The sequence below is a fragment of the Chelonia mydas genome, chromosome 8 (genome assembly GCF_015237465.2).
Source record: "Chelonia mydas isolate rCheMyd1 chromosome 8, rCheMyd1.pri.v2, whole genome shotgun sequence".
Taxonomy (NCBI): domain Eukaryota; kingdom Metazoa; phylum Chordata; order Testudines; family Cheloniidae; genus Chelonia; species Chelonia mydas.
The window spans coordinates 81,216,525-81,234,958 of NC_057854.1; the positions used below are offsets into that span (position 1 = coordinate 81,216,525).

The window sequence follows — 18,434 nt, forward strand, 5'->3', positions numbered from 1 at the left end:
CTATGAAAACTACTTTATGATATCGCATAGGCGCGGGAACCAGGGGCGTGGGGGATGCTGCAGCACCCCCAGGCTCCAGGCTGCCGGCCCCATGCACCCGGAGTCCTGGTTCCTGGCCCCGCATTCCTGGGGTCCCAGCTGCCTCAGCTCTGAGGGGGCGGGGATGGATAGGGGTAAGGGAGCTGGCTTTCAGTACCCTCCACTATTAAAAAGGTTCCAGTGTCACTGCTATATAGTATAACAAACTTAAAGAATAAAAGTAAGGAACATATGGAATGCACAGCAACTAGCACTAGCAGCAAGCAACTCACATGAACTACTAGGAGGAAGTAATATCTTTAGGCAACTTCTTAAAAGGTTTATGCAAATGATTCTTTTAGTGGAAAGGGTTGTCTCTGACTGGAAGGTTATGAGAAGAGTAAGAATGTGGAATGTTTAATAAAGGAAAACCACCTTGAAATCTGGAGAATCTATTCTCCTCTTGATGCATGCAAAAATACCATTAATCTTACATAGGCAGTAACAAGATATAGAACCGTTGAGCCAAATTCCCCACGGGCATAAGCAAGTGCAACTCCACTGAAGTCAGTGGAGTTGCATCTGCTTAGGGCAGCAACAAATTTGACTTCTGATGTCAGAATTTTTAAAAGGTTAGCACATAAAATATCCAGCGTCACAGGTAAACATCAGGTTAGGGCTCTTTCTTTGGCTTCTCAAAAGGGAAATTGTCAAGGTAGCTTTCTGCTAAACGTATAAGCTGCCTCACTGCAGAAAGTAACAGGATGTCAACATCACACGAAAGATCCAACTCGGAGCAGTAGTTTTTAACAGGTACAATCTGAGCAAGAGGGATTCCAAGTTTCTCTGCAGTTATCCGCATCTGTAGAAAAGGCACAAAATGGATTATCCTAAAGAGCGCCCTGACTATTTTTCAATCTTTCTGTTCCTTGAGGAAGCTAAGCAAAAGCTTCAAGTATTTTCACAGATACTGTTTGGTGAGATTAAAAGTGGAAGATATTTTATTTCTTTAAACTTCTTTTTATTGAAGGCATAACCACTTTCACATCATACCCATCCTGCCACTGAACTAGCAACTACATTTTGATGCAGTCACAGTTCAAGGCCATATTCACTATATTTTATTCTTCTTTAGCAAATTCACTGATAGAAACTGACTGTGTAAACTGCCCTGGAGGCCCAAATCCTCTATTTAATCTCAGAGGTGATACCCAGAACACAGGGCTATTTTTCCTTCATAATGATCTATGGCAGAGGTTCTCAAACTGTGGTCCGTGGACCACAAGTGGTCCGCGAGCTCCATTCAGGTGGTCCACGGATAGTTCCCTCTAAGATACGCGCCTGGGCGGCTGCACACAAGAGAATGAAGGGCCGCACAACTAATTAGTGGAGCCATGCAGGGGGGAATAGAGGGCTCCACTTGGGGAGAATAAGGGGTAGGTGGGAGGGGGAAGTGGGTGAGAAGAGGGGGTGGGTGGAATTTGGGCCATGTAGGGCTGTGGTGGCCAGAGAAAGAGGTGAATTTCCCCAGCTCCAGGGCTGTGGCTGCCGGGGAGAGACGGCCCTCCTTCCCAGCCTTAGCTCTGTGGCTGCTGTGGTGGGAAGAGAGGGAGAGACCACGCTCCTTCCCAGTCCCAGCTTGGGGGCTGCCATGGTGGGGGAGAGAGGGAGAGACTCCCCTCCTTCCCAGACCCAGATCAGGGGAGGCTGGGGCAGGGGAGACCCCGCTCCTTCCCAGCACCAGCTTGGGGGATGCCGCAGTGGTGGAGAGAGGGCACAGCCATCACATTAGAAAGGTAAGAGTACTGACATTAAAATATGAGTTGTGCGCTTTTATTTGTAGAACAAAAAAATGTAAATTATTACTACAGTGTTTTTTTATATACTGCTTTTATCCAAAGCGCTTTACAATAATTAGCTAATGGTACAAAAAACATTTGGAAAGATCACTAAATGGTCCGCTGAGACACTCAGCAATTTTCAAGTGGTCCGTGAAAAAAAAAGTTTGAGAACCACTGATCTAGAGAGAACCCCCTAAGGATTCATCTCTGGTATAATTCCACTAAAATCCATATTTGGCCTCTCTAGATACAGGGAGCGGCATTCTCTGGGCCAATCCAGCTCCTTTGTACTGGATTTTGGTCACAACTAGGCAGGTCAGATTCTGATGAGAATAGCTCTTCGCTGGTATAAAAGTGATACAAGTTAGCTCCTTTAGAACCATGCTCCCGCACACATCCTGACCCAGCGTCGTGTGAGATGTAGGAGTATGGGGAGTATGTCAGAGGCAGGGACGGACCAAGGCAGAGCTCTGCTTTGCTATGCTGAGCCTCTAAACCATGGTTCACACTGGGGCCAGCCTACAGAGTCAGGGAGCTGCACTCAGCTCTCTGACAGCCCTTACCCCTGTGATTAACAGATTTCAGATGCAGGGCAGAATGTAGCCCAGGGTCAGGACTCTACTCTCGGAACTGATCCAGTCCCTTTTATCATTCCTGCTGAACAAAGCGGTCAGAACACAGTCATATCTCCTAAGCTAAATATTCCCCAGGTGGGGGAGACTTCAAATGGCATAGAGCTGGCTATTCCTCTTGGCTGGGAGATGGTCACTTGGGCCACATTTCTCAAAGGTATTTGGGCATCTAACTCCCATTGAAATCAATGGAAGTTAGGTGCCTAATACCTCTGAGAATTGCATATGGCTAAATCAGCCCAGGCCAGCATCAGTACTGGGGAACTGCAAACCACCAACAGCCTCTGATTCTCCACGACCTTCCACCTTGTGTTAGCATTTATGGCTGTGCAAAGTGAGTGCAGAGTATGTATAAAATTCCATCAAAGCAAAATGACAGCATTGTACAAGCACTCTGCACAGGGTAAATATCTAGACAAGATGGAAGGTAGCAGGGAATAAAACTTTTATGGATTCTCTCCTGAGTCAGACTGTCACCATGGGACAGGGGCAAGGAGTCCAAGGAGACAATTTTATGCGCTGGTCTGCATGAGCCATGTCATGATTTAGAATAGCCTAGGGCAGTGGTTCCCAAACTTGTTCCGCCGCTTGTGCGGGGAAAGCCCCTGGCGGGCCGGGCCGGTTTGTTTACCTGCCACATCCGCAGCTTCGGCTGATTGCGGCTCCCGGTGGCTGCAGTTCACTGCTCCAGGCCAATGGGAGCTGCTGGAAGCGGCGCGGGCTGAGAGACGTACTGGCCACCGCTTCCAGCGGCTCCCATTGGCCTGGAGCAGCGAACCGCAGCCACTGGGAGCCGCAATCAGCCGAAGCTGCGGATGTGGCAGGTAAACAAACCGGCCCGGCCCGCCAGGGGCTTTCCCCGCACAAGCGGCGGAACAAGTTTGGGAACCACTGGCCTAAGGACTCTACAAAATTCATCCAGCAGTGTTTGCTCCCCGAAAGACAATCTGCTTAAAAAAAAAAAATCAGCAGAACAGAGCTCGCTCCCACTTCCTTCCTCCCCTGAAGCTCTCTTTTTTTCAGTTTTACACCTATTCACACCAGGGGAAATATGCAGCTGGCGAGTTATGGCCAGACTCCAGCTCCTTTATATGAATTGGGGTTTCGCAAAAGAATCCGGCCCTTAATTTTTAATGAGGTTTCTGGTATCTCCACCTTTTTCTGTTTTGTAGTTTTATTCTTCAGAGGTGCAACTTGCAATTTTAACAAATCTTAAACCTTTTAGGGGTTAAACCAAAACCTGAGGTATTAAATTTAGTTATATTTTCAGCTTGTGCCTACAAGACCAGAATGAGAATATGTGTAGGAATATGAGGGGATGTAAGTATTGCAAACGTAGAGTATCACAATACCTTGATTTGTTCAAGTCAATTGAGTTAATAGATAGCAGTCAGCAATGCGATACTTTACCTGTTTCTCAACAGCTTTGCTTTTGTACACACACTGGACGTTTTCTTCAAGAGTAGGGCAGATTTCATCCACTTTAGTTAGCAAAACCAGTTGTGGGATCCCTGTACCAAAAAAAAAGGAGTAAGATTTTACACCTAATTACCCATCAGTTCTTCATTGCAGCTGTTTCTGCTTACATAAGGTGAAAGTGTTTTGGTTTTGCACAACAGCATTGGAAAAAGATTAATTATTAAACTAATATTAATTGAACAGTTATTGGGCAGCACCCCAATTGTCTTGATGGGAAGATGTTTTTTAAGCAAAATGATTATTATTCCCCCAGTACAGTTGACACCACACTTAATGACTCACTCACCTCATTGGGAAGATTGCCAGGGCTGAAATTCAGTGCAATGAATTCAATTACTCAAAACAAGGGATTCAGAAAACATGGCATACCTAGCTGAGTTCAATAGCACAACTGGGGCCTGCTTTCGCCCCAGTAGGTTATGTCTCTGTCTATTCCCTCCTATGGAAGTGACTCCTATCATGTGGAGAGAAAATCAGGCCATAGGTGATGTGTCCAAACACAACCACAAGAGCTAATGATGTAAACTGGCATTTGCAAGCATAAGACTCCCATTCTTCAGTTCTCTTTTCACTTTTTGTTGCATCCTATCTCCATGGCAGCTGCTAAATGAAACATTACCTCTACTCCTTTTTGAAAAGGTTTTATTGCCTTGGATTATATGTATTTTTAAAATAATTAATGAAATCAAAGTGAATATTTCCTGATAAGATGTATTCCTTGGAGCCTTTTACTCCTGGGGGAATTCTGTGCCACTGCACGCATGCATATTCATGTGTGACACATATTTTTAATTTTTTCTTTGTGCAGAAAATAGCTTCTGCTGAAAAGTTACTGCAGTTCCACCTTTTGCCCAACAGAGGGCACTGTGAGCTAGAACACAGCAGCCAATCCTGGCCAGCACCTGCACTGATAGGGAAGAGAAAGAGCCTACCTTCTTCACAGTACCTGTTGGGCCAGGTCAGGAGATAGGAGCTATGGGGAGACAGACAGCGTGGGGCTGTTGGGGGTCCGACAGGGGCTCATAATGGCAAGTGGGGGAGGACAGACTGGGGAAGGGGCTGAATGGGAGAGGAAGTGCAGGGCCACAGGGTGGGAGGGAGGTGCAGGGCCACATGGGCACAGGGAGTGCAGAGCTACAGGGGGAGGGAGAGGGGGAGTGGCTGGGTGGGGGCACAGAGACACATAGGGACAGGGGGAGGGGGTACAGAGCCACATGGGGACAGAGGGAATGGTGCAGAGCCGCATGGGAATGGGGGCATGGGTGTCTGAGTGGCCGTGGAGGGACACATGTGGACAGGGGGTGCAAGGACACATGGGGATGCAGGGACATATAGGGACAGGGAAAGATATGCCTGACTGAATGGAGGAGGCTTGGAGTCAGCCAGGGTCTGCATGTGGGATGCTCCCTAACAATCCCTCCCTGCCCCTCACCAAAAAAAACCTTTTCCATCCTTTTCCCACCAATACCCAAAAACACTTCAAGTTCATACCTAGGCTCCTTCCCAACAATTACTTGCCTCTCTCTCAGCTCCTCTGTTACCCCTGATTCCCCCAAGCCTTTGCACTGCTTCTGAGGGGTGCAGGAAATATGGTTCTGCACTGTAGTGTAAATGAATTATTAGTCAGAGTTAGTAAGTAAGCCTAGTAAGGAATCTATTTGTCAAAAAACATTTCCTGAATCTTTTTTGTTGTCTATATTGTTACAGACATACTTACTCACAGTTATTTTGAAATAAATTACCAAAATAATTGAAACTGGTGTGATTATATTGTGCTATTTTGACAAATAAAATATGAAGAATTTTGCAGAATTTTAAAATATTGTGTGCAGAATTTTTAATTTTTTTGGCGCAGAATTTCCCAAGGAGTACTAGAAACCGAGCACACAGCTCAGTTCCTCTAGTGGTCTCTGTCAACAGGAGGACTCTGCTATACTGAGGAGAAACACAATAGGGCACACTGTAAAACCAACGAGTAGAGAACAATGGAGGTGATCAGGAATTCCTCTATTCTCCCACCAACACCAGAGCCCATTGCTGTGCCCATACTTCCATCAGTCTGGGAGCCTGTCCTGCCAGAGTGTATTAATCCCACTCAATCTTGGGTGACACTCAAGAGCAATATGTGGCAATTTCTCCTCCCACACCAAGGATAAGCATGGCTCCTAGCAGTACTTCAAACCCCTCATGACCCAAGGTGCTCAGGCTTGAAAGGCAGATCACCTCCTTGGCATGCCCACTTCATTCAGTTCTATGATATTAGGAGACATAAAACATACCAAAATGGTTCACTTTTCTTCGAAGCTGTTTCAGCTTCTCTTCCAGTTTCTCAGGGAGAATCTCAGTTTTGCACCCATCAATAACAAATGCAACACAATGAATCTGATCCTTCAGAAAAGGGGTCTTGATATAGCCTGGAGAATCTGGATGAAGGGTGGCAGCTGGATTAAACTGCAAAGAAAATTTTTAATAAAAATAAGTAACACTTCCAAAGAACTGGAGATTCAAAGAGCTGTACAAACACTGATTCTCACAATACCCCATTGGAGCAGGGAGACACATATTATTATCTCATTTTACAGAGAGGAACGCTGATATGGAGAGAGGTGAAATGATTTACTCATAAAGGGAGTGATCAAATCAGGATTAAAATTCAGGATTTCCTGATTCTCAGTTTCATACTCATTCTTCCAGATGGAGAGCGAGATTCTGATCTCTGTTATTGAAAACATGTATAAATCCAGAGTCACTCCTTTGAAGTCAACAGAGTTCCTCTAAATTTATATCCCTTGTGGAAAAGTAATAATGAAACCAAAAGACATCTCTAGAAATTAAAAAGGATTCTTGACATATTAGTTGTTTATGTGTGTGTGTTTTTAATCACACTTTTTATTAAGGTTCCATCTATAAAGCATTAATAAATTATTAACAGATGTTTTAATAAATGGTTAATTGATAGTTGTAGAGTCCATCAAAAATTTACTCATAACTATGGCTTATAATGATCTGTAACATCTACTCATGTGCTTATAGCCATCTATACATATGCTGCTCAGAACCGTAACATGTTTTTAATGTTCTTCATTTATTACTTCTTTGTAAACCATTTATAGATGGAATTTTAATATAAAGTGGGACCAAATAAATCACAGAAAGATTGGTCTTGTGGTTAAAGCATAAAACTGGGATTCAGGATATCTGGCTTCCAATATATCTTTGACCAAGATAATTAATCACGGTTCCTCAGTTTCATATCTTTAAAATGAGATTAATAATACTTTATATCTCACTGGGTTGTTTTGAGTATAAATTAAGGTTTGTGAGGGGCCAAGATACTACAACGATAAGAATCATATAACCACCTTAGCCCTCCATCTGTGCTCCTGTAACAAGCTCAGCTCATCTGGAATCATCAAAGTCTACATCTCTTGTATATTACAACAGTTAATATTTGGAATGGCCTGTAGGCAGCAGCTATCTAGTAATTGAGACAAATGACCAGATGAGAAGGCGCTGTACTAAGCTTGAATATTGTGGAAGTTGCTCTTTTCTAGAGCTTGTCAAAAATGTTTTAAAGCTATGTTTTCAAAAAATGTCAGTGTTGTTTCTGTTTCACCAAGCTAACCCATTCTTCATTTTTCTTTTTTTTTCCCAGAAAAAAAAAATTAAAAATGCTCATTTCTTGAAAAATGGATTTCCAGTAAAAAATAAATTAGAGAACCATTTCAATAATGGAATTGATGACATTTTTGCTAAAAAACTTGGAAACAATTTAATGAAAAAAAAAAATTGAAAACACAACAGAAATTTGGGGGAGATGTGGTGTTAAAGTCCATTTTTCTATTTAAAACCTTTTTGTTCAAAATATTTCAACCAGATCTACTCTTTATATACCTTGAGCCTGATTCTCCCTTGGCTTGTACCTGTACAAAATAGGTACCAAATGCTACCCAAGCAGAAGGGTAGACAGCAATTTATATCAACTTTGCATAACTGTAAATGACTACACAAGGTGCAGGAGAGTGGAGAATCAGACCTAAACACCTTTCCATAGTTTATTCATTTTCAAATACACCTTGCCTGTGATCACCATTCATAAGCTTTTACTGTACAGTACCACAAATGCAAGAATCTACTGAGCACAGTGGATATTTTGTTGCACGGTAATTAAATGTAAGATATAATATTTGTACATGTAAAGAAACATTTAAGAATATCACTCGGTTTAACAAGGAACTGCACAAAATTTGCAGAAATCATACCTGGTACCTATCAGGAACATGGCCTTTTATTATGTTGGACACTTCATCAATTTCCAGACCTGCTCCTGAGTTTTCTTCTATTCCCATTGTGTCACAGAGGATAATAGGCAGAGGCTTGCCATCTCTTCCATCTTTAACTGGGTAAGTCCTGTACTATTGGGGCAAAAAAAAGTAAAATAGTATAGAAAGACATAGCTGAAAAATGAATGTTTAGGGCCAGATTACTATTTCTTAACCATATTGAGTAATGCCTTTCTCATCAAAAGTAGATGCATAGTATTCAGTGGGGGCAATCATGGACTATCTTTGGGTTTTCCATTTAGTGCAGGAAAATGTTGATTTTTAACTGAGACTGTGATTTAGCTTGGATGTTTATTAATTAGAAGCAAATATTTACCTGCGTTGTTATGCTAGCGTTATCGGATCCTGCTATGGCTTGGTTTGAAACATAACCTCGGAAAACTGAATTCACAGAGTTGAAAAAACTGGACTTCCCAGCTCCAACTGGACCAAGAACCAAAATCCGAATCTGTGGCACTGAATTTAAATAAGGTTTGTAAGATCTGATTTCCTCCATTATTTTCCCTCTTTCCCTATTAAGACAAAAAGATTTGCATAATTTCAAACACCCATGAGATCACAACACATGTTTTGCACTACATATAGGCACAGTGAAATCAAGAAACTGTAAATATTCCCCATCCTTCCCTATACTCTGTTTTTAACTATCATCAAACACACACTGTTAAACAATCAGTGGGGCTATTGGACGATCAAGGTGTTAAAGGAGCAATCAAGGAAGATAACACCATTGCAGAGAAGCTAAATGAATTATTTGCATCAACCTTCACTGCAGAAGATGTGAGGAAGAATCTCACACCTGAGCCATTCTTTTTAGGTGACATATCTGAGGAACTGTCCCAGATTGAGGTGTCATTAGAGGAGTTTTGGAACAAACTGATAAATTAAACAGTAATAAGTCACCAGGACCAGATGGTACTCATCCAAGAGTTCTGAAGGAACTCAGGTATGAAATTGCAGAACTACTAACTGTGGTATGTAAACTATCATTTAAATCAGCTTCTGTACCAGATGACTGGAGGATAGATAATGTAACACCAATTTTTAAAAAAGGCTCCAGAGGCGATCCTGGCAATTATAGGGTGGTAAGCCTAAATTCAGTACCAGGCAGATTGGTTGAAACTATAAAAAAGAACAGAATTATCAGAAACATAGATGGACATGATATGCTGGAGAAAAGTTAACATAGCTTTTGTAAAGAGAAATCATGCCTCACCAATCTGCTAGAATTCTTTGAGGGGGTCAACAAACATGTGGACAAGGGTGATCCAGTGGATATAGTATACTTAGACTTTCAGAAAGCCTTTGACAAGATCCCTCACGAAAGGCTCTTAAGCGAAGTAAGCAGTCATGGGATAATAAGGAAGGTCCTGTCATGGATCAGTGACTGGTTAAAAGATAGGAAACAAAGGGCAGGAACAAATGGTCAGTTTTCAGAATGGAGAGAGGTGAACAGAGGTTCCCTCAAGGATCTATACTTGAATCAGAGCTGTTCAACACATTCAAAAATGATCTGGAAAAGGGGATAAACAGTGGGGTATCAAAGTTTGCAGACGAAACAAAATTACTCAGATAATTAAGTCCAAAGCAGACTGCAAAGAGTTACAAAGGAATCTCACAAAACTGGTTTCAGAGTAGCAGCCGTGTTAGTCTGTATCCTCAAAAAGAAAAGGAGTACTTGTGGCACCTTAAAGACTAACAATTTTATTTGAGCATAAGCTTTCGTGAGCTACAGCTCACTTCATCAGATGCATTCAGTGGAAAATACAGTGGGGAGATTTATATACATAGAGAACATGAAACAATGGGTGTTACCATACACACTGTAACGAGAGTGATCAGGTAAGGTGAGCTATTACCAGCAGGAGAGTGGGGGGAAAAAAACTTTTGTAGTGATAATCAAGGTGGGCCATTTCCAGCAGTTGATGAGAACATCTGAGGAACAGTGGGGGGTGAGGGAGGGGAATAAACATGGGGAAATAGTTTTACTTTGTGTAATGACCCATCCACTCCCAGTCTTCATTCAAGCCTAAATTAATTGTATCCAGTTTGCAAATCAATTCCAATTCAGCAGTCTCTCATTGGAGTCTGTTTTTGAAGTTTTTTTGTTGAAGAATTGCAACTTTTAGGTCTGTAATCAAGTGACCAATGAGATTGAAATGTTCTCCGACTGGTTTTTGAATGTTATAATTCTTGACGTCTGATTTGTGTCCATTTATTCTTTTATGTAGAGACTGTCCAGTTTGACCAATGTACATGGCAGAGGGACATTGCTGGCACATGATGGCACATATCACATTGGTAGATGTGCAGGTGAATGAGCCTCTGATAGTGTGGCTGATGTGATTAGGCCCTATGATGGTGTCCCCTGAATAGATATGTGGGCACAGTTGGCAACGGGCTTTGTTGCAAGGATAGGTTCCTGGGTTAGTGGTTCTGCTGTGTGGTGTGTGGTTGCTGGTGAGTATTTGCTTCAGGTTGGGGGGCTGTCTGTAAGCAAGGGCTGGCCTGTCTCCCAAGATCTGTGAGAGTGATGGGTCGTCCTTCAGGATAGGTTGTAGATCTTTGATGATGCGTTGGAGAGGTTTTAGTTGGGGGCTGAAGGTGATGGCTAGTGGCGTTCTGTTATTTTCTTTGTTGGGCCTGTCCTGTAGTAGATAACTTCTGGGTACTCTTCTGGCTCTGTCAATCTGTTTCTTCACTTCAGCAGGTGGGTATTGTAGTTGTAAGAATGCTTGATAGAGATCTTGTAGGTGTTTGTCTCTGTCTGAGGGGTTGGAGCAAATGCGGTTGTATCGAAGAGCTTGACTGTAGACAATGGATCGTGTGGTGCGGTCTGGATGAAAGCTGGAGGCATGTAGGTAGGCATAGCAGTCAGTAGGTTTCCGGTATAGGGTGGTTTTTATGTGACCATCGCTTATTACCACCACAGTGTCCAGGAAGTGGATCTCTTGTGTGGACTGGTCCAGGCTGAGGTTGATGGTGGGATGGAAATTGTTGAAATTTTTTTTCCACTGAATGCCTCCGATGAAGTGAGCTGTAGCTCATGAAAGCTTATTCACGAAAGCTTATGCTCAAATAAATTTGTTAGTCTCTAAGGTGCCACAAGTACTCCTTTTCTTTTTGAAATCATGGTGGAATTCCTCAAGGTCTTCTTTTCCATGGGTCCAGATGATGAAGATGTCATCCAGATGATGAAGATGTCATCAATGTAGCGACTAGGCAACAAAATGGCAGATGAAATTCAATGTTGAACATAATCCCAACTATACGTACAAAATGATCGGGTCTAAATTAGCTGTTACCACTCAAGAAAGAGATCTTGGAGTTACTGTGCTCTGAAAACATCCACTCAATGTGCAGCAGCAGTCAAAAAAGCTAACACGATGTTAGAAACCATTAGGAAATGGATAGAGAACAAGGCAGAAAATATCATGATACATCTATATAAATCCATGGCACGCCCACATCTTGAATATTCTGTGCAGATCTTGTCACCCCATCTCTAGAAATATATATGGGAATTGGAAAAAGTACAAAGAAGGGCAACTAAAATGATTGGGGTATGGAACAACTTCCGTATGAGGAGAGATTAGAAAAGATTGGGACTTTACATCTTAGAAAAGAGATGACTAAGGGGGGATATAATAGAGGTGTATAAAATCTTCACTGGTGTATAGAAAGTGAATCAGGAGGTGTTATTTACTCCTTCTCATAACACAAGAACTAGGGGTCACCCAATGAAATTAATAGGCAGCAGGTTTAAAACAAACAAAAGGAACTACTTTTTCATATATCACACAGTCAACCTGTGGAGCTCTTTGCCAGGAGATGTTGTGAAGGCCAAAACTATAATAGGATTCAACAAAGAAGTTAATGGCAGATAGGTCCATCAATAAATATTAGCCAGGACGGGCAGGAATGCAACACCATGCTCTGAGTGTCCCTAGCCTCTGCTCGCCAGAAGCTGGGAGTGGATGACAGGGGATGGATCATTTGATGATTGCATGTTCTGTTCGTTCCCTCTGAAGCACCTGGCATTGGCCACTATCAGAAGACAGGATGTTGGGCTAGATGGACCATTGGTCTGACCTACTATGGCTATTCTTATGTTCTTATGTACATAGTCTACTGAGGACCGTTGCAGCAGCCAGAGTGACCATGGTTGATGGTGTCACACCAGGCATCATGTTGTGAAGTTCCTAGATATGGCTCAATCCTGCGAATCCATAAATCTCCAGGGTAGTCTCATAGACACACCAGGTAGAACCGAGACATGCACCCCTTCACATGTCAATGGAGAGTTTGAGAGCATCCTGGTAATGTGGCCAAAGAGCGGGCAGTGGTGCTTTTGAATATAGGTGAGCAACAGAAGAACAGACAGATCTCTCTGAGAGTATGACATTCACACAAAGTCAAACCACTTTATGCTCAGGATTTGGTGCTGACATCACATATGGAATGGATATTTAATTATGGTGTCCTCTATTTTGGGTGCCCAATTTAAAACACCTGATTTTCAGAAAGTGCTGAGTACCCACAGTTCTTATTGAAGCCAATGGGAGATTCAGGTTCACAGCACATATACAAATCTGCCCTAAGGTGTCTCAATCTTTGTACCCTAAATCAGTGGTCATATTTAAAAATTTTGAAAACATATTTAACCAATCCTGCCTAAAAGAGTTGCTTTGAATGTCACAAGGGAATTAAATCTCTGTTGCAATGTGCTTGCTCTGTCACAGGAACTGCAGCAAAGTTAAATTAATTCAAACAGGTTTAGAAGTAACTAAAAGCTATTAGGTGTGTAGGGTTAATCAGTTTTCACAACATATGTATATAGAGCATACAAGTTGTTATGCATTACACATTCAGGTAACCAACTTCAGGTACCGTAAACCACCAAATGCAGCTTAGGTCTTGTAAGCTGTGCACTGTGAAAACATAGCAAATAAGCAGAATCCGGCAGAACTGACACATCTGAACCAACATCTAGCATGCAGTCATTGGAGTGTGACTGTTTTCTAGGTGTGCAACTGTCAACATAGCAAAGGAGTTTCTGAATAGGATGAGGTGAACAGCAATTCTCTACACTCACGGTTATAACATCAAGCACTGTGACTTCGTGTTCCTGATTTCTGAAGTGAGGACAGTGGCATGTTTTATAGAAATGTCTTTTTACACTGTTGACACATGGCATCTTTGACAGCTAACTATGTACAGGCATCTTTGACATGCTAACTATGTACAGCATATATGCTTAATGGAAGCACAACATTCTTTGATGGAAGGTGTTTTAACTAACCTGACATCTGTTGGAAAATAAGACAGCAAAGCACAAAATGTCCAACAAGTTCTCTGAATGTGCTGGGGACAATGTTTGTTTCAGACAGTGAAGGAAGTAACCAAGTGGCAACCATTTTAGACTTCATTCTGAATAACAAGGAGGAATTGGCTGCGAATCTGAAGGTAGAAGACAATTTGGAAGTGATCATGAAATGATAGATTTCATGTTTCTAAGGACAAGGAGTGGAAGCAGCAGCCGGAAGAAAATGAACTTCAAAAAAGCAGACTTCAACAAACTCAGAGAAGTGGTAGGTAAGGTCCCATGGGAAGAAAATGTAAGGGAAAAAGAAGTTCAGGAGAAATGGCAGTTTCTCAAAGAGACAATATTAAATGCACAGCACCAGACTATCCAGATGTGAAGGAAAGCTAGGAAGAATAGTAAGGGGCCAATATGCCTCCATCAGGAGCTTTTTCATGACCTGAAAATCAAAAAAAGAATCCTACAAAAAGTGGAAATGTGGACAAATTGCTACAGATGATTACAGAAGAGTAGCACAAGGGACAAAATCAGAAAGGCTAAGGCACCAAATGAGTTACGCCTAAAAATGGACATTAGAGCAGGGTGGATTATTTACATTTTGTTATTTAAATTATAACAATTTTTTCTTTTTAAAGATGAACCTGTTTAAAATGAAATCTGAAATTAATACAAAATATATTAAGGCCTAAATGTATAATCTCTTAAAAGATTTAAATAAAAAAAATTAGTATGCTGAATCCATGAGTCTCCATCAAAACCTTTGAGTTAAAAGCTGCTTTTCTATATAAAGAAAGTATCAGGTGGAAAACATTTAACTTCTGAGGTCAAGCTTTAGAAATATGACATAAGAGTAGTAAATAAGCAATACATCATTCACTATTTTCTAACATACTAAAAATGTACAATTAATAAGAATCTGAAAATATTAAGCTATATAGTGCTTAAATAAATGCATATAATTATAATGTACCTGCCTAGGTAGCAAAAAGATGAACCAAATTTAGTGTAAAGCCTCTATTTAGTTGTAAATCAACATGTTTTAATGGTTATATCAACCAATGAGAATGCACCTTTCTTTAGAAAATAACTGAAATTAATTAAAATGGATTATTTAAATCACGACTTTCCACTTGGTGATTTAGATCAATCCACCTGCATAAAAGGCAATAAAATAAGTTTTATAAATACATTAGGAGCAATAAAAAGACAAGGGAAAATGTAGATCCACTAGTTTGTGGAAAGGAGAGCTAATAACACATGACATCAAGAGGTGTTTAATGCCTATTTTGCTTCAGTCTTCACTAAAAAGATAAATTGTAACCAGATACTTAACACAATTAATATTAACAACAAGGGGAAAGGAACATAACCAAAAACGGAAAGAACAAGTTAAAGAATAAGTTAGATGCATTTAAGTTTGCAAAGCCTGATGAAATTCACCCTAGGAATTAGCTGAAGCAATCTCAGAACCATTAGCAATTATCTTTGAGAACTCAGGGAGAATGGATGAAGGACTGGAGAAGAGCAAACACAGTATTTATCGTTAAAAAGAGGAACAAAGAGGACTTGGGGAGTTACAGACCTGTCAGTCTAATTTTGATACATGGAAAGATACTGGAACAAATTATTAAACAATCAATTTGTAAGCATCTAGAGAATAACAGGGTGGTAAAAAATAGCCAACATGGCTTTGTGAAGAACAAATCATGCCAAACCAACATAACCAGTGGATCACAAGTGAAGCTGTAGACATGATCTATTTTGTTTTTAGTAAGGTTTTTGACAGAATCCTATATGACATTCTCAGAAGCAAATTAGGGGCATATGGTCTAGATGAAATTATTACAAGGTGGGTGCAAAACTGGTTAAAGAATATACTTAAAGAGCATTTATCAAGGGTTTGCTATCATACTGGGTGGACATATCTAGGGGTTCCACAGGGGGCGGTCCTGTGTTGGACTTGAATAATTAAGTGGAGAGTACACTTATAAAATCTGTGGATGACACCAAGCTGGGAGGGGTTGCTAGCACTTTGGAGAACAGGATTAGAATTCAAAAGGATCTTGACAAATTGGAGAATTAGTCTGAAATCAATAAGATGCAATTCAATAAAGACAATGCCAAGTACTAAACTTAGGAAGGAAAAATCAAGTGTGGAGTTACAAAATGGGGAATAACTGTCTAGGTGGTAGTCCTGTTGAAGAGGATCAGGAGGTTATAGTGGCTCACAAACTGAACAGGAGTCAACAATGTGGTGCAGTTGCAAAAAAGGCTAATATCATTTTGGACTCTGTTAACAGCAGTGTCAAATGTAAAGCAAGGTAGGTAATTCTCCCACTTTACTCAGCATTGGTGAGAGGCCCCAGCTGGAGTACTGTGTCCAATTCTGGGCACTATAATTTAGGAAAGATGGACAAACTGGAAAGAGTCCAGAGGAGAGCAACAAAAATGATGAAAAGTTTAAAAAACCTGATCTATAAGGAAAAGCTAAAAAAACTGGGCATGTTTAGACTTCAGAAAACAAGACCGAGGGGGGCTTGATAACAGTCTTCAAATATTAAGGACTGTTATAAAGAGGAGGGTGATCAATTGTTCTCCATGCTCACTAAAGGCAGGACAAGAAGTAATGGACTTAATCCGCAGCAAGGGAGATTTAGATATTCAGAAAACCTTTTTAAGTATAAGGATAGTTAAGCTCTGGAATAGCTGCTTAATCATGGTCTGTAATCCTCTGGAATGTCTCTTTAAGTCTCTGCCATAGCAGACTCAGGGTGGCTAAGAATAAGCATAGCTGTTCATGAAGCTTATTTTGGTTCAGACATTAATTTCTCATGTATGTTTGACCTGTTCTGAAATCATCATTTTGTACTTATCCCCAGATTGTGAGGTGCTCAGACACTATGGTCATAGGTGCCATATTAGTACCTAAGATACACAGATAAGCAACTCAGCAACACATGTCTGTTTACTCTAGCACCATCTAGTTAATTCCTAAAGTAACTCACATCACCACAGTATTTGGTGGCCACAGATCATGATAGTGATATATTACAACAGTTAACTTACTCAGTTGTCCAGGTAATCTTTCTCCATGGAGATTCCAGGAAACTGCTAATATCTAGGGGAAAGGAACATATAACATTAAGAGTACGAAGCTATAATTTCCTCAGTAAACATTTTCTCTTTTGATATCAACTTACCTTCAACTCGATACACCTCACATTCCATAAGGCCTAGATCATTTCCATGCAGGTCAGCAACATTGAATGTGTAATTGTCATTAGAACTCGTTACTGCGGCTGCTGCATTTTGGTTCAACAAATGTAGTGCTCCACCGCCAAAATTAGGGCCATTGTCACTATAGTCATATATAGCACCTGATGCAGTTTTAACAGGAATTTTTAGTGGGCTCAGCACACCCTCTTTGCCTTTTAATCTAAAGAGAAAAGCTTTCTCATCATGTATGTACTCTCCAGATGAAACATAGCTCTGATGTGTCAAGCCTCCAAAAATATAACCACTTCCATTATATGCTATTGCTACAGTTGGCCCTTGTGCATCACACTTGGCATGAAATGTAGAAGCATTGTAACCATGGACGCTTGCTTTATAGAGAAGAGACAATTGTCTGCCTCCCAACAAATCTTGCAGTTGCTTTACTTCATCTTGTGTTAATCTAGATTTGACACCAGCCATTCTTCTTACTCTAAAAAGACAGAAAAGATGTTACAAATACAAGTATAACAATAAGAAAAATCTATCATTATTTTTAACTCATCTCACCAAAGACAGTAGTGAAGGCCTTTCTTCTCCATGGAATAAAGTGGCGTGTTAGTAAGTCATTATCATCATCATTAGTAGTTTTATTCCATGAGTATCTGCAGTCCCCAACTGAGGTCAAGGCCACAGAGTGTTAGGCACCGTCCAAACACATAGTTAGAGACAGTCCCTAACCCAAAAAGTTTATGGTGAAAATAAACAAGACACACAAATAGGGGAAGAAAGATATTGTTGTCCCCATTAACACATTGGGGAAATGAAGCAGAAAGAGTCAGCAGAGCTTCATCGACATCACAGCAAAACAATTTTTCTACCTGAATGGAGACAAAATATTCTTAAAACATATTGCCTAATTTTGTTGCCTTTACTCAAGCAAAACTCCTACTAACTTCAATGCAGATCAGGCCCATTTTATCAAAATGGTGAAACCGTTAATACTGCAACCTGCTTGTAATCTTACTTACACTGGATAACTCCACTGACTTCACTGATTTATGGTGGTGTAAATGAGAGCAGATACACGTTCACTGTCTCAGAAACATAGTTCCTACTTTATGGAGTGAATATTTTTCTCTTTCCAAGAACAAAATAATGGCCATACTGGGTCAGACCAATGGTCCATCTAGCCCGGTATTCTGTCTTCTGACAGTAACCAGTGCCAGATGCTTCAGACGGAATAAATAGAACAGGGCAATTTTGAAGCTTCTGGCATTTTGGAGGTTTAGGGTCATCCAGAGCATGTGGTTGTAGCCCTGACCATCTTTGCTAATAGTCATTAAAGAGCTATCCTCCATGAACTTATGTAATTCTTTTTTGAACCCAGTTATACTTTTGTCTTTCGCAACATTTCCTGGCAACGACTTCCACAGGTTGACTGCGCTGTGTGAGGAAGTACTTATTTTTATTTGTTGTTAACCTGCTACCTATTAATTGTATTAGGTGACCCCTATTTCTTGTGTGATGTGAAGGGGTAAATAACACTTCCCTATTCACTCTTTCCATACCATTCATGATTTTA

General features: G+C 40.8%; 1 protein-coding gene across 1 annotated transcript; it reads right to left on the reverse strand.

The window, feature by feature from the left end:
- Positions 1–626: 626 nt before the first annotated feature.
- Positions 627–17,398, reverse strand: LOC102942326 (interferon-induced protein 44-like). Its single transcript, XM_007065715.4, has 7 exons — positions 16,837–17,398; positions 16,703–16,754; positions 8,630–8,825; positions 8,233–8,385; positions 6,250–6,421; positions 3,902–4,002; positions 627–880 (listed from the first exon to the last, which is right to left on the reverse strand). The coding sequence occupies exons 1-7, from the start codon at positions 17,330–17,332 to the stop codon at positions 692–694; spliced, it is 1,359 nt and encodes a 452-aa protein (XP_007065777.2). The 5' UTR covers positions 17,333–17,398; the 3' UTR covers positions 627–691.
- Between the last annotated feature and the right edge of the window lie 1,036 nt (positions 17,399–18,434).

Excerpts from the sequence above, each read along its gene's own strand:
- LOC102942326 (XM_007065715.4), bottom strand. The coding sequence starts at position 17,332 with ATGGCTGGTGTCAAATCTAGATTAACACAAGATGAAGTAAAGCAACTG. Across the intron at positions 4,003-6,249 it reads AAGAAAAGTGAACCATTTTG|GGATCCCACAACTGGTTTTG; the intron begins GTATGTTTTATG and ends TTTTTGGTACAG. Across the intron at positions 881-3,901 it reads GCAAAGCTGTTGAGAAACAG|ATGCGGATAACTGCAGAGAA; the intron begins GTAAAGTATCGC and ends CCTTTTCTACAG.